The 19,988-nt window shown below is 39.4% G+C and overlaps 1 protein-coding gene across 1 annotated transcript in view; it reads right to left on the bottom strand.

The window, feature by feature from the left end:
• BPTF (bromodomain PHD finger transcription factor) overlaps positions 1–19,988 on the bottom strand; it is a 147,408-nt gene that overhangs the window by 15,753 nt on the left and 111,667 nt on the right. Inside the window, exons 21-26 of the mRNA XM_044921887.1 lie at positions 15,741–15,958; positions 12,246–12,468; positions 10,839–11,326; positions 8,736–8,818; positions 8,200–8,425; positions 1,396–1,724 (exon numbers count right to left, since the gene is read on the bottom strand). Coding sequence (XP_044777822.1) covers positions 1,396–1,724; positions 8,200–8,425; positions 8,736–8,818; positions 10,839–11,326; positions 12,246–12,468; positions 15,741–15,958 — 1,567 coding nt within the window. The remainder of the gene's footprint in view (positions 1–1,395; positions 1,725–8,199; positions 8,426–8,735; positions 8,819–10,838; positions 11,327–12,245; positions 12,469–15,740; positions 15,959–19,988) is intronic.

Consider the following 19,988-nt stretch of genomic DNA (forward strand, 5'->3'; position numbering starts at 1 on the left):
GAAGAATGAGCACATGTTCATGCGTGCCTCATTTTATGCAACTTAAGTATGACAAAAACGTGTGTGAAATGAATTTCTGTGATCTGAATATTTTAAATAAGCCGAAGAAGCCTAATTATTTAAATAAAGTCCATATGCAGATATTTTTGTAAAGTAAGTAAATCCTGTTCTGTTTTGTTCTGTAAATCACCGAGTATTCTTGCGCTTAAAGGGAGGCACGCTTGTATTAGACTAAGGCACGCTTGTATTAGACTAAGGGCAAAATCAGTTAGCAGGGCCCCACTTTCCACATTATCTATCATTTCCAATAAAGACAATGAAAAGGGAAAATTAGCCAAAACTGAGGTGTTTAATTCAACACACAGCTAAATCTAGCAACAGAAAGTGTTGATCTAGCACCTGGTCATAATTTTAAATAGCACCGCCAAAACAGCTTCAATGTTACAACTTAAAAAAACATCACTGAAGAGATCACAATTTTATTTTATAAATTGATTAGGCATCCACTGAAGGTAGATATTAAGCATGGCTAACTCTAAATAATCATATATTTTTAGCACAATCAAACTTTATGGTACTGCAAAAAAACACTGTAGTTAATCTTGGCTTTAAAAAGCTGGCCTATATTTAAATGCTCAAAATGAAAGCTAAATACTTCGTTCAACGATAATGATAAAAAAAAAATGAAACTGCATTAATGGACTAGTGTTTCTAAAATCTTGTATATATCACCAAATACAAGTCACAACAGTCAAAAACATCTTCCAGCTGCCATGCTTTATTATCACATTTTTGAGTGTCATTCCTGAGGACTGAGTGAAAAGAGCACTCTGGCTTTTGTCCCCAAAAAGAAAAGTGGGAACTTTGACAAAAATAATATTAATTTTCAGTATTCCAATACAAAAAACAGAATTGCTTAAAATTAAACAATAAAACCACTCAAACTTGAAACATTGTCCACCATTCATAGTCAGATAGTGTCTAAGATTTGATGTAATCATAACGTTGGGAACAGATTCCAGAAAGGATGCTCTCGGCTTTTGGTAAGGGCTGCGGTAATAATATACCTCCTTCTCCAGACAGCATTACTGATTGATTTGGATTTAATCCAGAGAGAAGAAGAGAAAGCAAAAGAGCAACAGAAAGCTTGTTTTTGACAGAAAAGGATATGATGAAGAACAAACATGAATCATGAACACGTAAAATACAAAATTTTTACTTCTCTAATGTCGAGTTTAAGAACATCAGCTACTAGACCACAGATGAAACCTCATTACCCTTACTTTCAACTACTTTCATTGACATTGCTACCAATACACTCATTTTCTTCACAACTGGAAATTTAACAGCTAAACTTTTAAGAAAATAAACTAGAGCCCAAAAAGATCTACTCACTTAGATTCATCGTAAGGCGTTTTACAGATACAGTAAAGCTTTGTGTCCTTCTTAGTTTCCTTTGAGGTAGTAGAGATCATTTTCTTCTTCTTGGACTTGGAGCTTGAGTCTCTTTCTTCTTCTCGCTTCCTCTTCTGGGAAGCCGCAGGCAGCGTGGCCGTGGCCGTGGCCGTGGCCAGGGGGCCTGTGTGCTGCGGGGGAGGCGGAGGTGGGGGTGACGGCGGCGGGGCTGGAGGCGCAGGCGGGGCTGCAGGCGAGGTGGCCGCCACTGCGGTGGCCTGCACCATGTCTTTTTCTTTCTTAATTTTCAAGTCTCTCTTGAGCTCTTCCTGTTGTCAATTAAAGACAATACAAGACTGTCATTCCACTTAACGTAAATGCATGACTTGGCCAGAGGACTTTACATGACCTTCCTTCTTACCTTACCTCCCTTGTCGGAGCAGCTCCACAGCTCAGCCCCGTGTGAGGGAGGTGAGTAACTGGAGTGTCCTAACTATTTTAAACCCGACCAAATCAACGAGCAATATAAAGTGAAGATTATAGAGCAGCCAGAAAGCTGCTAGCTATCCTCAAAGAAGATCCGACAGAAAGATGACCAAGTTTCTGAAAACAATGTCCCCTCCTGGCTTGCCCATGTTGTATCCTAGTTAGCTCAGTTGTTGCTCGGAATGGGGTTTCAAGTGTCCTCACCCACCGCCTGCTTCCTTCTGGCTGCTCTCCGTCAGTGTCCTTACAGTGAGACCCAGCATGAACTGAACATGATACTCAAGATGTGGTCTGACCAGCCAAAAGCTGAATGAGAAACAGACCTGCCTTATTTATTATGCTCCTATGTCCAGAAATCAAGAATGCAGGGAAAGCTATTTTATCAATACACATTCTGACATAAATTAAAATCCTTACTTCTCTTCATGTGAAATACTTTACAGACACACCTCTGTTACCTAGTACCACAACTTATTCTTTGAAATGATGATTATTTCCCTAGAGAAAAAAAGCCATTGTCATTGGCATCCATGTACAAACGTGGTGTAAATAAATCACTGCTATGACCAAGCCTTTGGTCACACACACAAAACATCACACACACAAAAAATTTTAAGTAACCTCTACATCCAGTGTGGGAACTTGAACTTGTGAGATCAAGAGTCGCATATTCCAACGACTCAGCCAGTCAGGCACCCCGTAAACATCACAAAAATTTTAACAAATAAACCTGAATGGTCCTGGTTTAATGAATCTATTTTTTCTATCTAGCATCTAGATAGTCTTGTAAATGAGAAGGTAAGTTGTATGACAACTCAGCAATCCTTCTCTATTTAAAAAGAAAGTCTAAACTTCTTCCAAGGGAAGAAAGTAAATCTTGGGTGCCATTTTCCTAGTTAATATGATGTGTTTGTAACATAATGAATAGATTTTAGAAAAATCAAGATGGATATAGTGGGGTGGGGTTCCTGGCTGGCTCAGTTGGGAGAGCATGCAACTCTCGATCTCAGGGTCATGAGTTCGAGCCCCACACTGGACACAGAAGTTACTTAAAACAAAAAAAGATGTTATAGTGGTTACACATGTTGATCCCCCACTTCAAGAACATACCAATGGTAGTAAAATATAAAACAGAGAAGGGGCGCCTGGGTGGCTCAGTCGGTTAAGCGTCTGCCTTTGGCTCAGGTCATGATCCCAGGGTCCTGGGATGGAGCCCGGCATCGGGCTCCATGCTCAGCAAAGAGCCTGCTTCTCCCTCTCCCTCTGCCTGCCTGCCTGTCTGCCTACTTGTGATCTCTCTGTCAAATAAATAAATAAAATCTTAAAAAAAAAAAAAAAAAAAAAACAGAAAAAGTGGAAAAGCTAGAGCCATGCTTGAATAAGATATAAATGTCTCTATGAAATGGAAACACAAAACTGTACACAGGGCTGACACTGCAGGCCTGCGGGATTCCAGACTCAGAACTAGGAGGTGGTAGCCCACCACAACCAGTTTCTGCAGGGAGAAGGGACCTCAGCATGCTTCGTGGGACTGGGCCATAAGAACAGACTCCCTGCTTGATGGAAGGGTTGGCTGGTCTATAACTGGGCCTTCAGAGAGGAAACAAAAACAAAACTCCTCTCACTTAAATGACAAATGTTGGGACGCCTGGGTGGCTAAGTTGGTTAAGCGTCTGCCTTCAGCTCAGGTCATGATCCCAGGGTCTTGGGACTGAGTCCCACATTGGGCTTCCTGCTTAGCGGGAAGCCTGCTTCTCCCTCTGCCTGCCGCTTCCTCTGCTTGTGCTGACAAATAAATAAGATCTTTAAAAAAAAAAAAGAAGCCAAATGCAAACCAAATGAAAACATGTGATATGAAAAAAAAACAACCAACAAAATCAATAACTGAATCTGGGGTGCCTGGGTGGCTCAATCGGTTAAGCGTGTGACTCTTGATTTTGGCTCAGGTCATGTTCTAGGGTTGTGAGATGGAGCCCCAAATCGGGCTCCGTGCTAGGGGTGAAACTTGCTTAAGATTCTCTCTCTCCCTCCTTCTCCTCTGCACCCCACTCCCACACCGCTTGCACTCTCTCTTAAAAAAAGAAAAAATAACTGAATCTGAATTCATTCCAACTGAAATTAATTTTATAGAACAATTTGACAAAAACTTTGTAATATTATGTTTGAGGTGTTCAAAGAGCTAAATGAAGGTTTAATTTCTACTAAATAATAAAATTATTTTATCAATAAGAGAAGCAAAGGGGGATGGAGGAGAGAGGAAAAGGTGGAACACAGCACATCTTTAGGTCAGCAGAATCATTCTGTACGATACTGTAATGACAGGATTCTGTATTCTGTACGTAACATGGATGTATGACATGATGCATTTGTCAAACTCCTAGAACTGCGTAACACAAAGAGTGAAACAATGTAAACCATGGGCTTTAGTTAATAATAATGTACCAATATTGGCTTATCAGCTGTAAAACATGGCCACACTAATGCAAGATGGTAATAGAGGAATTTGTGGTGTGTGAGTGTGTGTGGGGGGATAGTCTACAAGAACTCTTTCTGCATAATTTTTTTGTCAATTTAAAACTGCTCCAAAAAATAGCCTATTTAACAAAAAAGAGACAAGCAGAAATCATACAAGAACATAAAGGACCAATCACTTATCTTGAATATAAAAAATAAAATTATAATTAAAGTTGTGAAGCATTTTTTTGTAGAATAACTTGTTAATGCTATAAAAAATAATGGAATAGTAATACCACATTGTTACCGTGGCTTTGTGAGGGAGTAAAATTGTGGGAGAACTTTCATGATTGGCTTTATATATTTCTATAACGTTTTAATTTTCTATAAGCATGTATTTTGTAAACTTAAAGAAATCCACTACACTTGCAAAAAAAAATATTTTAAAAATATGCTAGTACATATACATTTGAATATTGCCCTTCAAAGCAAATTATCTTAGCCATAAATTCTACTAGTTAAAATAATGCTGAACGTCTGGGGCACCTGGGTGGCTCGGTCGTTAAGCGTCTGCCTTTGGCTCAGGTCGTGGTCCCAGGGTCCTGGGATCGAGTCCTGCATCGGGCTCCCTCCTCGGCCAGGAGCCTGCTTCTCCCTCTCCCACTCCCCCTGCTTGTGTTCCTGCTCTTGCTATCTCTCTCTGTGAGATAAATAAATAAAATCTTAAAAAAAAAAAAAAAGTCTTAGGGCACCTGGGTGGCTCAGTCGTTAAGCACCTGCCTTAGGCTCAGGCTCAGGTCATGGTCCCAGGGTCCTGGGATCGAGCCCCGCATCGGGCTCCCTGCTCGGCCAGGAGCCTGCTTCTCCCTCTCCCACTCCCCCTGCTTGTGTTCCCTCTCTCGCTGTTTCTCTCCCTGTCAAATAAATAAATAAAATCTTAAAAAATAATAATGCTGAGTCTTCTTTCTTAGAGTATAATAAATTTCCTTCCTTATTAGATTATGTAATATACTGCCAAGAAGACCACAGTGTAAGATGTTTATAGCAGAAGTATTTTTAAATGGCCACACAGTATAATGAACGCAGAAAAATGTTCAGTATGATTGTCTCCAGTGCGATTCCATTTCTGTATAAATTACGTTTATACATGGATACATCTATTAAAAATAATATACACAAGATATATTCTAAAATTTTTAAAAAATGGTAATCTTGGAGGCACACTGACTTACAGATTATTTTTATTTGTTGGCCAAGGTAATTACTTTAGAAAGACATCTGAATGTACATGTCCAATTTACTTATTTACATGTAAAGAATACAAACTATTAAATATCTCCCCACTCTGTGCAGAATATGCGGTGGGAATGGCAAATGACACACGTTAGATGTTAAATACCTGCTGAGTGAACTGAATGGCTAAGTCACATTAGATTTACTATTCTGCAACCTGACTTTTTCATTCAAGCATTTATCATTGAGAATTTCCCCAAAGAATTAAAAACAAAAAGGACCAATCCTACCCACACCATTTTGTTAAAATGGTAGTCCACTGAGTGGACACTCTCACATGTATTTTATCCAGTGGTTCTCAGCTCAGGGTGGTGCTGGTACCCTGAGTATGTGAGAATGTAGGTGGAGGGGACAAGGTCATTTTTTGGGTTGAAGGTGATGATACTCGCACTGAGTACTCAATGCTATGCTTCCTACACTGTGTAAAAATCTGGCCTGTGGAAAGGGCCCCAAGTGCTTCTTTTGAGAACTACTGACTACCAGTCTCTTCTCTGTGGATTTCAGGTTGATTCCAAATTTTTGTTATGATTATTAACATTCATTATGTCCTTGCTCATATATCTTGCCTGTTTCTTAGATGAGTTCCTAGAACTGAAATTATGGAATATCAGAATATCCACATTTTAGAGTCTTTTGATATATAGTGTAATGTTCTCTAGAAATACATGATATTTTCTCTAGAAAAATAGTATTTTCATTTCACTCCTTAGTATTTAGGTTGACTATCCTTTTTTAAAGATTTATTTATTTGACAGAGAGAGAGCACAAGCAGGGGGAGAGGGAGAAGCAGGCCTCCCGCTGAGCGGGGAACCCAACATGGGGCTCGATCCCCTGGTATCACGATCTAAGCTGAAGGCAGACACTTAACCAACTGAGCCACCCACGTGTCCCTAGGTTGACTATCTTTTTATATGTTTACTGGTATTTGGCATTTTTAAATTTGAAAATTGCTTATTTGTATGTCTTACACATTCTGGTACTAGAGTGTTCTTTTTTCTTTTTTTAATTTCAGCTTTATTGAGGTATCACTGACAAAACTGCAAAATATTTAAAGTATACACTGTAGTAACTTGATACATGTATATATTGTGATAGGATTTCCCTTATCTAGTTAACCAATACTCATCTTTTTCTTACTGACCTAAGAGCTCTTTAAATTATAGGACTACTAATTCTGTCATCAATGTCACAAAATTTTTCTCCTGTTTGTTACCTATTTTTCAATATTGTTTATGGTATTTTCTTTCTTCCTATATAAAATTTTTTCTTCTGTCAGCAAATCTTTTTCCTTTATGGCATCTGAAATTTGTAATGCGCAGGAGTGGTTTTCCACACCCCGAGATTTACAAAAATGACAATTTTGTTTTCTTCTATTATTTTTGTGGTTTCCTTTTTCACATTATAATTTTTTATCTGAAATGGATCTTAAGATAAGGTGAGAGGGAATATCTGCTACTGTGAATTGGCTCTTTTGTTTATGACACTTTCGCAATGCTTGTAGTCTCAAGATGTATCTAGTGCGTGACCACCTCACTGAAGTCTTTCATAAATAAAATTTTTCTTTTTGGGTTTTGATATAATAATCGTATCAAATACAATAAGAATTTTATCCCCCTTGTTTTCTTTTTTTTTTTTTTTAAAGATTTTATTTATTTGACAGAGAGAGAGAGAGATAGTGAGAGAGGGAACACAAGCAGGGGGAGCGGGAGAGGGAGAAGCAGGCCTCCCGTGGAGCAGGGAGCCCGATGCGGGGCTCGATCCCAGGACCCCGGGATCACGACCTGAGCCGAAGGCAGACGCTTAACGACTGAGCCACCCAGGCACCCCTTGTTTTCTTTTCTTCACGTAACACACTAACTAGAAATTTTCAGAGGTGATAAATAATAATGCTGGGTTTTGGCACTGTCATCTGGCTTCTGACTTTAGTGGGAAGATCTCTCATGTCTCAGAGTTGTGTAATGTTGGTTGTTGGGCTGATTGATTTTTAAAAATACTTCTCATCTTCTTAAAATATACAAGGTACTTCTAGGGATGCTTTCAGTAGCCTACTTCTCTTTTAAGAAGCTGTTCAAATATGTGTGAATAGATGTCTTCTTTCATTTTTCAATAAATTCCCCAAGCAAGCAGAGGACTAGCAATGCCTACAGGATCAGTTACAAGTCAAGGAGGAAGGTGTCTTATTTAATGGGCAACTCTTTATTTTCCATTTTTCCAACACTGTTTTGCAGTTCTTGGTCTACCTTTCTCATGAAACTTGGCTCCTGGTAACTACTGGAGAGATTATGTCATAGAGCATAAAGGCTATCCTCAAGAGGGTTCTCAAAATGTTTTCCTTTAAAAAGACTGACCTCTAAGAGTGGCTACATTAGAGATTACAATACACCTTCAGATATAAAACCTCTGTCCTTTTTCAAAAGACACGTGTCCCACCATTTTTAGTCTCTGTACAAAAATGTAAGTTCTAGAAACAAGCTGACATTTAAAACTTAACCAAAGTTGCACGGGGAAAAAAAAAAAAAAAGACTAAAGTTAAATGCTAAACGTTGGACACAGAAGGAAATACCTTCTTACCTGCACTTCAATCTGTAGGTCTTTGTCCAGGAGCGCTCTCTTTTTTAGTATTTCAGCTTTGAGTTGTTCTTTGTGTTTGAAGAGCAGCGCGGAGAGCTTGGTGGCATTCTGCTTGCTACGTTTCTGTTCCACGCTCTCTTCACGCTTCCGTTTTTTTGCTGCCTGTTTTTCTTCTTTATCTATCTTATCCAAAATATACTTCATCACCTGGTTACAGACAATCATTCTAGAGAGAAATACACAATCCATGTAATGCTGGGCATTTCATTCTGAAAGGCTTAAGAAATAATTTTTCTATGTCTCTATGGTTGATACACAAACTTTCTGTGACTGGAAAGCTTCAAAGAGTGATTCAAACCAGTTATGAGCAGCTAGCAGTGCCAAGTGTTCTCATTTAATGAACTTCAGCCAAGATTTAAAAAAACAAAAAAGCAAAAAACCGTAAACTCAGACCTCCTGTGCGTGTGCACGCTAAAGAAGAAAGGCTGGTATACAACGAGTCCTTGTGTTCCTGGGTTATAAACATTTCTCCCTACCTTTGATTCTCTTCTCTTTCAGCTGGAGTCATGGTCTTTTTCTGCTTTAAATGTTCTATTACAGCATTATGCTTCATCACCACCTTCAGGACAGAACAAAATCCCAAAGTGCATATTTTATATAATGACTGCAAGTTGGTATACAGATAACAACAGCAGAAATCTGAGCACATGTATGTTTTCCAAAGAAACTGTAAGAATTTTATATCCTAATACAAAAGAAATTAGAGCTACAACAATATGGCCTGGGTGCTTACCGTGTACTGGGCACTGTGCTAAGTAAGCACGTGACATTACCTCAATTATTCCTCCTAACAACCCTGAAAGGGATAATTTTATAAAAGAGATTCTGAGACATGAAAAACTTAACTCACTTGTTTGAGATTAAATAAGTACTATAAGCTGTAATTTTTACCCAGCTATCATTCTCCAACAGCCGTTACTTTTTTTAACATTACGCTCGCTTTCTTGGCATCAATTTCAAATATTTTCCCTCCTCCCCCTCCCAATTTGCACAGAGATTAGGATAAATAAAGACATTGTAATAATTCTCAAATTGCACACTACACAGTACTAAAAGCTGGGTAATGATGCAGTTGAACATATACATGACATCAATTTATAAGAATATTACCATACACCTTTAAAATCCCTTTGCTGTTTAAAAAGTGCTTCTAATCACGTTGTAGTAGAATCATCAAACGTGCTAAGAGACCAGATCTTAATTATTCCCACCACTAAAAAAAATGATGCTCATATGACGTAACAGAGGTGCTGACTATTGCTACAATGGCAATCATGTTCCAAGTACCAGGGTATCAAATCAACATGTTGTACACCTTAAATTTATACAATGCTGTATGTCAAGCATATCCCAATAAAAAATAGAAAGTGCTTCTACATACATGACCTCATTCAATCATTACAATAATCTTGTATGGCTGGAAAGAGAGGGAGTATTAATGAGGATATAGAGCTCAGGGGAGAGATGAGTTTCACAGACGGAATAGAAAACCCCGGAACTGAACACAGGTCTTATGACTTGAGAACACTTGAAATCCACGCTCAAACTCCTGACTAATGCTGTTGATGCAAAGACAGTTTTCTCCAGTGATGCTACAGGATCTTATACATGTGACTTCATTTTAAGTAGAATAATTCTAACTCCTCTGAATGGCCTTACTTCACTAAGACGCTACTGCAGGACGGCACTTTTTATTTCAGCTATGGAACAGAAGAATGTCAACCGTTTACAAAGGTGTGGTTAGAAATGCAAGTGAGTTTCCACTGTCTATAATTTGCTTGGTCTACATGCAAACTAAGGAATGACAATTGCAAAGAACTTCAAACAAAGGACTATGACACCTGATGTGGCTTTGAGCTTAGTCAGACTTCAAGTTTTGTATTCATAGTACTCAAACTCCTAACTCCATTCTTCCCATCTTAGTTCTCCCCGAATACAGGTAGTTCTTCTAATAAGCACTGATTGTTTACATCCAACAGAGTTCCAAGCCATGGTAATCATTCGTTATTTCTTGTCAATCCAGTGCTGCTTCTAAATTGAACCATCAATGACTTTTGTCTCATGTCGGAAACCTAACACAACCAACACTAGGTCTACTGCACAGCACAATCATTCAAGCTACTGAACATGCTGCTTTTACTTAATAACTTTACCTGTTTCTGAATGATTTCACTTTGATTAGAAGCTTGGAGAGTGTGTTCCCGCTTAATTTCTATCTGTTGCTGCTTCTTCTTTTGCTGCTGATCCCTGAGTTGCTGAACCCTTTGCAACTGCTCTTGCACACTGGCTGCCTGCACTGTAACCACATTCTGAATCTGGTGAGTCTGCACAGGACTGCTTTGCTGAATTTGAATGGGTAACTGGAGTTTGATTTGCTGGGGCACACCACCTTGCTGAGCCTGTATCTGAGCCACAACCTGCGACTGGATCTGAGACAGAACCTGGACTTGTTGCAGCTGAGGCACAGCAATGACTTGGGGCTGTGGCTGCTGTATCTGTAGCTGAGGACGGGATGGGGATGACACAGTAACTTGACTTAACGTCTGTCCTGATGAAAGAGTTTGAGTTGGAGACTGTACCTGGGGTTGTGATTGTGGCTGGCCCTGGGAAGGTGTCTGAAGAGATGTATGTGGTTGAATTGGAATCGGTTGTGAGGTTGTAGTCTGACCCTGGGATTGCTGTCCAGGAGACACTTGGGATGGAGTCGATGGACGTATTCGAGTCTGTGGTGGACTTTGGACGCGAGCAGGAGACTGTCCTTGGACATTACTTTGAGGCTGACACTGTACTGCGACTTGGGGTTTGGATGACTGTGCTTGGGTGGGTTGTGCTTCAGAAGGGACATGGGATGCGACAGTTGTTTGGGTCTGAACTTCAGGCTGAGTCTGAACTTCAGGCTGAGCTGGGGACGGGGGCTGGGTTTGGGGCTGGGGCTGAGCTGAAGGCTGAGCAGTCTGTGGCTGGGCTTCTGGAGGACTCACACTCGATGACTGAGCTGGTGGCAAGGTTTTGGCTTGTTGCACCTGTGTCGGGGGTGATAATTTACTCTGTCTTTGTTCACTTGTACCTGTGAAAAAGAAAGACCAAATATTTCTGTTACTCTAGAACACAGGACCTTGGTAAAAGAAAAATTTGAAGGGGATTTTCTAAAGGTGAGAATTCCTTATTTTAGTATAGAAGATTGATGCCTTAGGGGCGCCTGGGTGGCTCAGTCGTTAAGCGTCTGCCTTCGGCTCAGGTCATGACCTCAGGGTCCTGGGATCGAGCCCCACATCGGGGTCCCTGCTAGGCGGGGAGCCTGCTTCTCCCTCTCCCACTCCCCCTCCTTGTGTTCCCTCTCTTGCTGTGTCTCTGTCAAATAAATAAATAAAATCTTAAAAAAAAAAAAGACTAATGTCTGAGAAATGTTCCACAGACACACTTGAGGTAGGACTCTCCTAACTGGGGAGCCGGGTCCTGCTTCAAGGCTGCCCTCTGCACACGCTAACACTCCGGAGCACTGGCTTTTATAAAGCAAGGTGCAGTCTCTGGAAATCAGCCAGGACCTCTGGCATAAGGCTAATGCTAAAACCTCATTTTTCTCCTATGGCATGGTGAGAGCAGCTTTCAGGAGGAGGCTAACAAAGTGGTTCTGGACCTGCAGCTCTCAGATGTAGGCTATGAGCTAGACAGATCCACCTTCCCTGAGATTATCTGCATGATTCAATCAGTGCCTACAAAGCTGGGCAAGAAGCAAGTGTGAGCACAGTTACCATGATAGCCACTATTTTTTGCTCCCCACCCCAATTTTTATATTTTTTTATGGGGGGATGGAGGTGACAGGGAGCCTGTAAGAACAAAAGATACTGTGAGGCTGACCAGTCATCTCGTAAGCTCACTGGCTTGAGGCATGTCCTCCCAAAGGTAAGCAGTGGGCCTCCCATCCCTCTATTAGCCCAGCCACTTGAGGAATAACGCGCAGCATTTCCGGTAACCCCGAGTTCTACCTGCTGCTGTAGTGGAAACAGTGCTGGTGGTGGTGCTGGCTGCTGTGGCCGTCGTTGCCAAAGGCGTAAAGAGGAACCGCTGAACAGTCCCGTTTGGCATGGCAGCTTGCATCAGCTGCTGGCCTGGACCCGGAAGTATGGTCACCCCTTGAGGTATCAACTGCAACTGTCCAGTCGTTTGACCTTGTCCTTGAATTACTACTGTCAAACCTTGATTGCCACCCTGTGGAAAAGAACAGACAACATGTAAACAGTGTTCAAGGCATCAATCTGTAAGTATATCACTTTTATGTCAGAAAGATCCTTTAATGTAATGAAAACATATACTTGAATGTCTACAGACCAGCACCAGAAGGAATTCAGATAAGCTAAAATAAGAATATTTATTTGGGAAAACTGCTGTTGTACGGTGGAAAAAACATGAACTAAAAACGCAGAGTTCCAGTCCAAGCTCTCCAAATGGACAGCCAGGTATCTGTCTACAAGTGACATTACTCCTCCAGATCTAAGTTTCCCCAATCTATAAAGTACGGGCGTTGAGGTGAATGACTAACGTCTCCACAAAATTCTGATTTTAAACCATATGAATATTATATTCATATTATTTTATAATTTTCAAACCATCTTTCTATACTGTCTTGTTTGATCTTCACAATGGACTTGTGATTTTGTGGAGTAGTGAGAGAAAATATTATTATGATCTTATCACTAATTAGAAATTCAAGGTTAGAAAGTTTAAGTCACTTGTCCAAAGTAGGAGACCAAGTTAAAGGTAAGATAAAATGAGGAGCCCAGATCTCCTGGTTTCAGTTTTTCAACATGTACCAGATTACCCATGGTGTGTGTCTCTGTGTGCACTCTAGTATAAAAAGCTTAGGGTTTAGACAGGGAATGCAAACACGAAGTCAGGAGGGTTGCTAATGCCCACACAGTTCTCAAAATGGGGACCAGGAAGTAAAAACTCTGTATGTACTACCTCTTCTGTCCAGAACTTACTAATCCAGTGACCTCAACTACCAGGGACATGGCAGAGAGTTAGAAAGCAAAGTAAAAACAACCCACCCCAAATTCCCAACAGCCAAAACTGACATCACAAAGTTCATGTACTGAACTCCATATACTTCACTCATGAGTCCCTTATTTACTCTTGCATTTCAAAAATACGTAAGACATCAAGTGTAGTTTGAAAACTAATTATAAAGTAAACCTCTATAAAATCAGCATTCAGGTCACCATCACCAGCATCCAAGAAGCCCCCGCTGTGATCTGCTCTGATCTCCATTCCCCTGGAGGTAACCACCGTTCTCAGTGCTACCGTAGCATTGCACTTCTTCATAGTGCTACTGCGCAGGTATGGATCTTTTCTTTTTTTTTAAGATTTATTTATTTATCTTTAGAGAGAGTGGGGTGGGGGGAGAGAATCTGGAGCAGACTCCCTGCTGAGTAGAGAGCCCAACACGGAGCTCAATCTCACAATCCCGAGATCACAACCTGAGTCAAAATCAAGAGTTGGACACTAAACCCACTGAGCCACCCAGACACCAGTTGTAGATCTTTATAGGGCTCCGGGTTCACAACTTCAAGAGCACCAACCATGAAGAACACGATGGGAATGACACCCCTCCAGGTAGGCAATGCAATAGCCCTGTATCCCTATACAATAGAGCTAGTTTTGCTTGTTTCTGAATTTTATGCGAATGGAATGTTTGTTACTTGCTCTTTTAGCTCAACAATGTGGTTTTGTGTGGCTGCAGTTTTTCATTTTCATTGCTGTAGGAATGTACCACAATTTACCTGATAGTAGATAGACATCTGGGTTGTTCCCACGTTTTTACTCTTGTGAACCATGCTGCTATGAATACTCATGCTCATTACCCTGGTGCTCACATGAACAAGCACTTCGTTAGGGACTATACATAGAAAAACTCCTGGACGTATGCACATACCCTCGACTTTGCTAGATAACGTCTAGGAGCTTTCCAAACGACTCAACCAATTTATACTACCAGCAGTCGTGCATGGAAGTTCATTTTGTTTCGTGTCTTTGCCAATTCTTGATCCTGACATTTTAATTTATACCATGCTCTATGGGCATAGCTTTAATATTCATTTCCCTCATTACTAACAGAGCTCAGTACTTTTTTTTGATTTTGGAATTTAGATTTCCTCTTTAAGTTTGTTTGCCTTTTTTTTTTAACTGAGCTTTGCCATTTTGCCTTCTTGATTTTTAGTTATTCTTTATGTATTTTGGATAATAGTCCTTGTTTGACTGTATTTATATCTTCTCTCATTCTTTTCACTTTTGTAATGTTTGCTGAACTGAAGTTCTTTTTTTTGATGTAGCTGAATTTACAAATCTTTTCCTTTACTTTTAGTGTTTTTTTGTTTGTTTTTTTAAGTAAGAAAGCCTTTCTTTTCCTACCTTAAGTTATGAAGGTTTTCTTCTATCATGCTTTCTGAAAGTATTATAGCTTTACACCTTCACAGGTAGGACTTTTATCCTCCTGGAATTGAGTTTATGAGTGAGGTAGTGGCCTACTTTTATAGCTTCCCATATATTGTCCCAACACCATTTACTGAACAGTCTGTCCTTTTCTCAGTGACCTGCAATGATACTTCCATTGTAGAACAAGTGTCCACGTATGCATGGTCACTTTCTGCATTCTCTGCTGTGCTACTGGTCTCTCCGTCCTTGTTGTCTGTACCCTTCCGTATTAATGAGTGAGGCATCGTAAGAAGTTTTGGTATCAGGTTATCACATAGGGCAAAGCCTCCTGTTCTTCAAAAGTGTTATAGCTATTCTTTCTCCTTTGCATTTCCACATAAATTTTTAAAAATCAGCCTGTCAAGTTCCACAAAAAAAATCTCCTGGGATTTTTACAGGAACCGCATTCAATCTATTGATTACTACTAGAAGAACTGGTAACAATAATGAATCTTGCAAGAAAGCAACTTATGTACTCAAATTTTATTTTTCCCATGGAAATTGGTCAACTAGTAATGTTTTGGTAGTTAAAAAGATTATCCATCTGGCTGTTTTAGTTCACAGTCTAAGGTCTAAGCACTCTAGATAACTGAAATTTATTGTATCTTGCCTTTAAGAAATATTTTTGTTCGACTCTAGGAAGCAGCCATTTCTTTAAAAAGTGTGTTATAAAGTTCTGAGAGTAAGTACATGGCTTTGTTTTGTTTTTTAAATATATTTGGGGGGGTAGGGGGAGGGGCAGAGGGAGGAGAGAAAGAATCTCAAGGAAACTCCCCACTGAGCGTGGAGCCTGACCCAGGAATCAATCTCACGACCCTGAGATCATGACCTGAGCCAAAACCAAGAGCGGGACGCTTAACCGACTGAGTCACCCAGGTGCCCTAAGTACATGTTTTTAAACTTACTCCAAGAATAAATAAATGATTACCTCTAAAGTTAAAATGAAGAATGTTAACTAAGTGGAATTAAAAGCTTAAAAAAAAAAGTTAAAATGAAGTTGCATTACTTACGTGGCCCTGTGTTAACTGAGTGAGCTGAGCCATGGTAAGCTTCACCTGTCCCTGTTGGGGGCGAGGGGACTGTGAGGTTGAAGACTGCAGATTTGTGCTGGATGCTCCCGAAGTTAATCCTTTCTGCCCAGGGGTCGAGGAAACCGCACTCGGGGCAGAGACTGCGGTGGAGACGGGCTGCCCTCTAATGATCTGAGTCACCACTTGTTGAGGAGTACCTACACACACGGCAGAGCACTATGAATGCTTATATGCCCTGAAGCAGTATTCTGAGTTGAAATACTGTCCAACACATCAGATGAATGTATGCATTTCAATTTTCATGAAGACCGATGTGATGCTGTCAGCCCAAGGATGCACTCAGACATATACCCACACCCAGAGTTCCACCTGGTTGTCAGTGAACCTGTTTTCGCTCGGCTCACTGACAGCCATCCCCTAGTTCTTGCTATCTGCAGTAGAGTGAAAACACAATCAAGATTCTTCCCACAAGTCTAAAGCTAAAATGACAATAGGGAAGACTGAAGAAAAAATACATAATAAAGAGCCATTTTATAAGGCTGCCTTTCCTTTGGAATATTTAAAATAAGAAGATAATCTAATGTATAATGAATTCATATGAACTTCATATGAATTTTAAACGTAACAAACAGAATAGGACTATTCTGAACCAATTATGTTTATAAATGAGCTTTTCTTATAGCTTTTCACCAGATAGTTTGGGAGAACCATGAGGTCAAGGATCACTTTATCCTCAACATCAGGGCAAAATGCTCAAAGAATACTTCTAGAGTTCATTGTTCAATATCTACTGAGTGAATGAATTTAAATCAGAATGGCTCTACAGTCTTCTAAAAACTTTCACCCTCATTTAACTTGCTGAAACTAGAAGACAAAACAGGTGGAATTTTTCCCTTGTGGAATAATTGCTAAGAGTAATTATTTGGTAGCTAATTTTACATTTACAATGTCCTAATTCGTTATTAATTAGTGAGTACCATCACATTTCTGAAGTTTTATATTCATTTCCTTTTTTTCCATTGCTGAGTACATATATATTTCTTGTACATATACACAGATATTTCTTTTAATGAATGGTGTTTATGTGTAACATTGCAGGTCTTGACATTCAGAATACCTTCCCCTTTTATCTTTTTTTAAATAATGCCATAGTGAAATCCCTGTTAATCAATTTTTATGCACTTCTGGTTATTTCCTTAAAATAAACTCCCCCCAGTATTACTGGGTTTCTAACGGGAACACAGTACTAAATTGAATTTTATATAGGTTATACCAACTCACACTCTCACCATCACTGAGTTTCTATTTCACTGAACCCTTGCCAACCATAGGTACTATCACTAAAGTACAATATTCCAGCAATTAGAAATGGTATGACAGCATCATGGTCTCTGAATTTCTTCAATTACTACAGAGGCTCAGCATTTAAACCCGTGTCAAGTCATTATGCTTAATCTGTGAACTCTCTCTCCACACTCTTCCCATTTCTCTTCTTTTCCTACTTATTTATAGGTGCTTTTTACAGATTAAGATAAAAATTACCACTATGTATTGTTTCTACTTTGCATTCTGCCTTTTATTTCTTTTTAAATCTCAAAGTTGTTTTTTTTGTTGTTGTTTTTTTTTAACATGTATGTGTGTGTTTCTTGTTCTGGCTTCAATTACTTCTTTTAAATTTTCCTGCATTCTCTAATCAGATATGTCTTCCCAAATATGTTCTTAGTCATGGTATGTGTTGGCAGAGGTCTGCCCCACCACCAAAACTATAAACTGATTATTCCAGTATCATTTGCTGTTAAGTCCAGTCTTTCCTTCCTAATTCAAAATGACACCTTCGTCACACTGCAAATTCTCACATATAATGCCTCTTTAGTTGCTTCTATCGGTCTAGTTTCCTCTGGTGTCACAGTGCTAATTCTGGTGGGGTACAACACGCTCTAACAACTGGCAGTGCATTTGCCATCATTACTCTTATCTTCTAAACTTTTCTCAATTAATCTCTTCCATTTATTCTTAAGATGAACCAAAAAAAAAAAAAAATTACATCATATGAAGTCAAGTGCCTTAATTTGAGAACTTCTGGACCTCACGTTATGTCCCTGTACTGCAGTTCGAGGAACAATGCATGAAAAATTACTTTAGTTGATCCCCTGGTACTGATATGATGCCATCATAAACAAAGATGGATTAAAGGGTTAGTGCTGCTCATTCAGATGATCCCCAACATGTACATGTTAATTTGAGATGATCACCAAAAGGTAAATTCAAAAATTGGAAAAATTTTTATTACATCCAGGAAGTCTGTGGATTCAGTTTTGGGAAAGGCTAGTGTGGTGGTAGGAATAGGGTAAGCTGAGCTACACATAATCAGAGACACACCACACATCCACCCACCCTCCACCTCTCTGGCCACAACTCCTAGAATTCCACATCTTCACTGGGCCCCACCAGACTCACTGGCCATCTTGCTTTTCTTTGACACAGGAGACACACTCATATGTGTGACTGTGGATTCACATCACACAAGTCAAACACGTAACTGAAACTACATAAGGCAATACGGAACAAAGGCTCTGTATCTTGCAATCACCAAATTTTTTCAGTTTTGTAAGGATATTACCATTTGTCATCTATAATTTTTTTTCTCATTTACATTACATTACACTTTTATTGTTTCCTTTAGTTACCTGACAGCTATTTTTAAACAGTAATAGATACTAAATTAATAGTAAAAGTAATAGATACTAAATTAACCAATTGTCCCTGCAGCATTAAGTGAAATAATGGATCATACTTTCTTTCCTGGAGTAAATCCTGTTTAGACTTTAGAAAGTTGCCTTTATTTAAATAAAAAAACAAGACAGTGCTTTATTTCATATTAGAACTGTGCTAAAATTGTAAAATGAATGGAAAAGATTTAATCTTTTCTTTGCCCCATGCCCTGCAACTTTTTTTTATAAGAAGAAAATTGCTTCCTAATCATTTCAAAGAATTTTACCCATAAAACCATGAGGTCTGGATTTTTTTGTGGGAAATACTATGGCAACTTTCCAAATTTCTTTCCTTGATATTAGTCATTGAGACTTGAAATTTATAAGCATAGTATATACTTAGGCCTCATTATTCAAACAGATTTAGTTCCTGAGTATGGGGTGTGAGTACTATAAGGATTCCTATACACAATTCTCTCTTGATTAAAAAAAGTTCACTCTAGGGGGCGCCTGGGTGGCTCAGTCGGTTAAGCATTTGACTTTGGCTCAGGTCATAATCTTGGGGTCCTGGGATCTGGCCCTGCATCAGGCTCCCCGCTCAGCTGGGAGTCTACTTGTCCCCCTCTCCCTCTGCTCATGTTCTCTCTCTCTAATATATAAATAAAATCTTTTAAAAGAAAAGTTCATTCTATTTTTATAGCACTTTCTCATCACTAATTTTGTAAACTAGCATTTTGTTCCCATTTCTCAAGATTAGACTTGCAAAAGAATGGTTTATTTTAATAACATTTGCCCTTTTCTCTCCTTTTTTAAGATTTTATTTTTAAGTAATCTCTATACCCAACATGAGGCTTAAACTATCAACTCCCAGGTCAAGAGTCACATGCTCTATCAACCAAGCCAGCCAGGCACCCGCCCTTCTCTGTTTTCTAATTATTACTTGTATTTTTATTTTATTTCCTCCTGTTTTCTTTAAGACTTGTTTTATGTATTTTTCTAACTACTGATTAAGACGACTTAAGAATATGCAGGGGCGCCTGGGTGGTTCAGTTGTTGGGTGTCTGCCTTCAGCTCAGGTCATGATCCTGGGGTCCTGGGATCAAGCCCCACATCGGGCTCCCTGCTTGGAAGAAGCCTGCTTCTCCCTCTCTCTCTCCCCCTGCTTGTGTTCCCTCTCTCGCTGTGTCTCTGTCAAATAAATAAAATCTTAAAAAAAAAAAAAAAAAAAAGACTTAAGAATATGGGGTTTTGGTCTGTTTTATCCTCCAGTGTATTTCAACTGCCTGGAGTAGGTGCTCAAATATTTACTGAATAAATTTGTCTCTGAGTCCAGCTTTGGCAGATGACTTCGCTGCTACTTGATAATCTGCTTGAACCTATGCATTTGATGTTCCCTTAACTCAAAAGTTACTTATGAGAACATATGTTTTAAAATTTTCAAGCAAGTAAAAATTAGTAGAATAACTTAATATTAACTTCTAGCTTTACTACACAGAATGTGGCCTATACACATTCT

This window comes from Neomonachus schauinslandi, chromosome 15 (genome assembly GCF_002201575.2).
Source record: "Neomonachus schauinslandi chromosome 15, ASM220157v2, whole genome shotgun sequence".
In the NCBI taxonomy this organism is placed as follows: domain Eukaryota; kingdom Metazoa; phylum Chordata; class Mammalia; order Carnivora; family Phocidae; genus Neomonachus; species Neomonachus schauinslandi.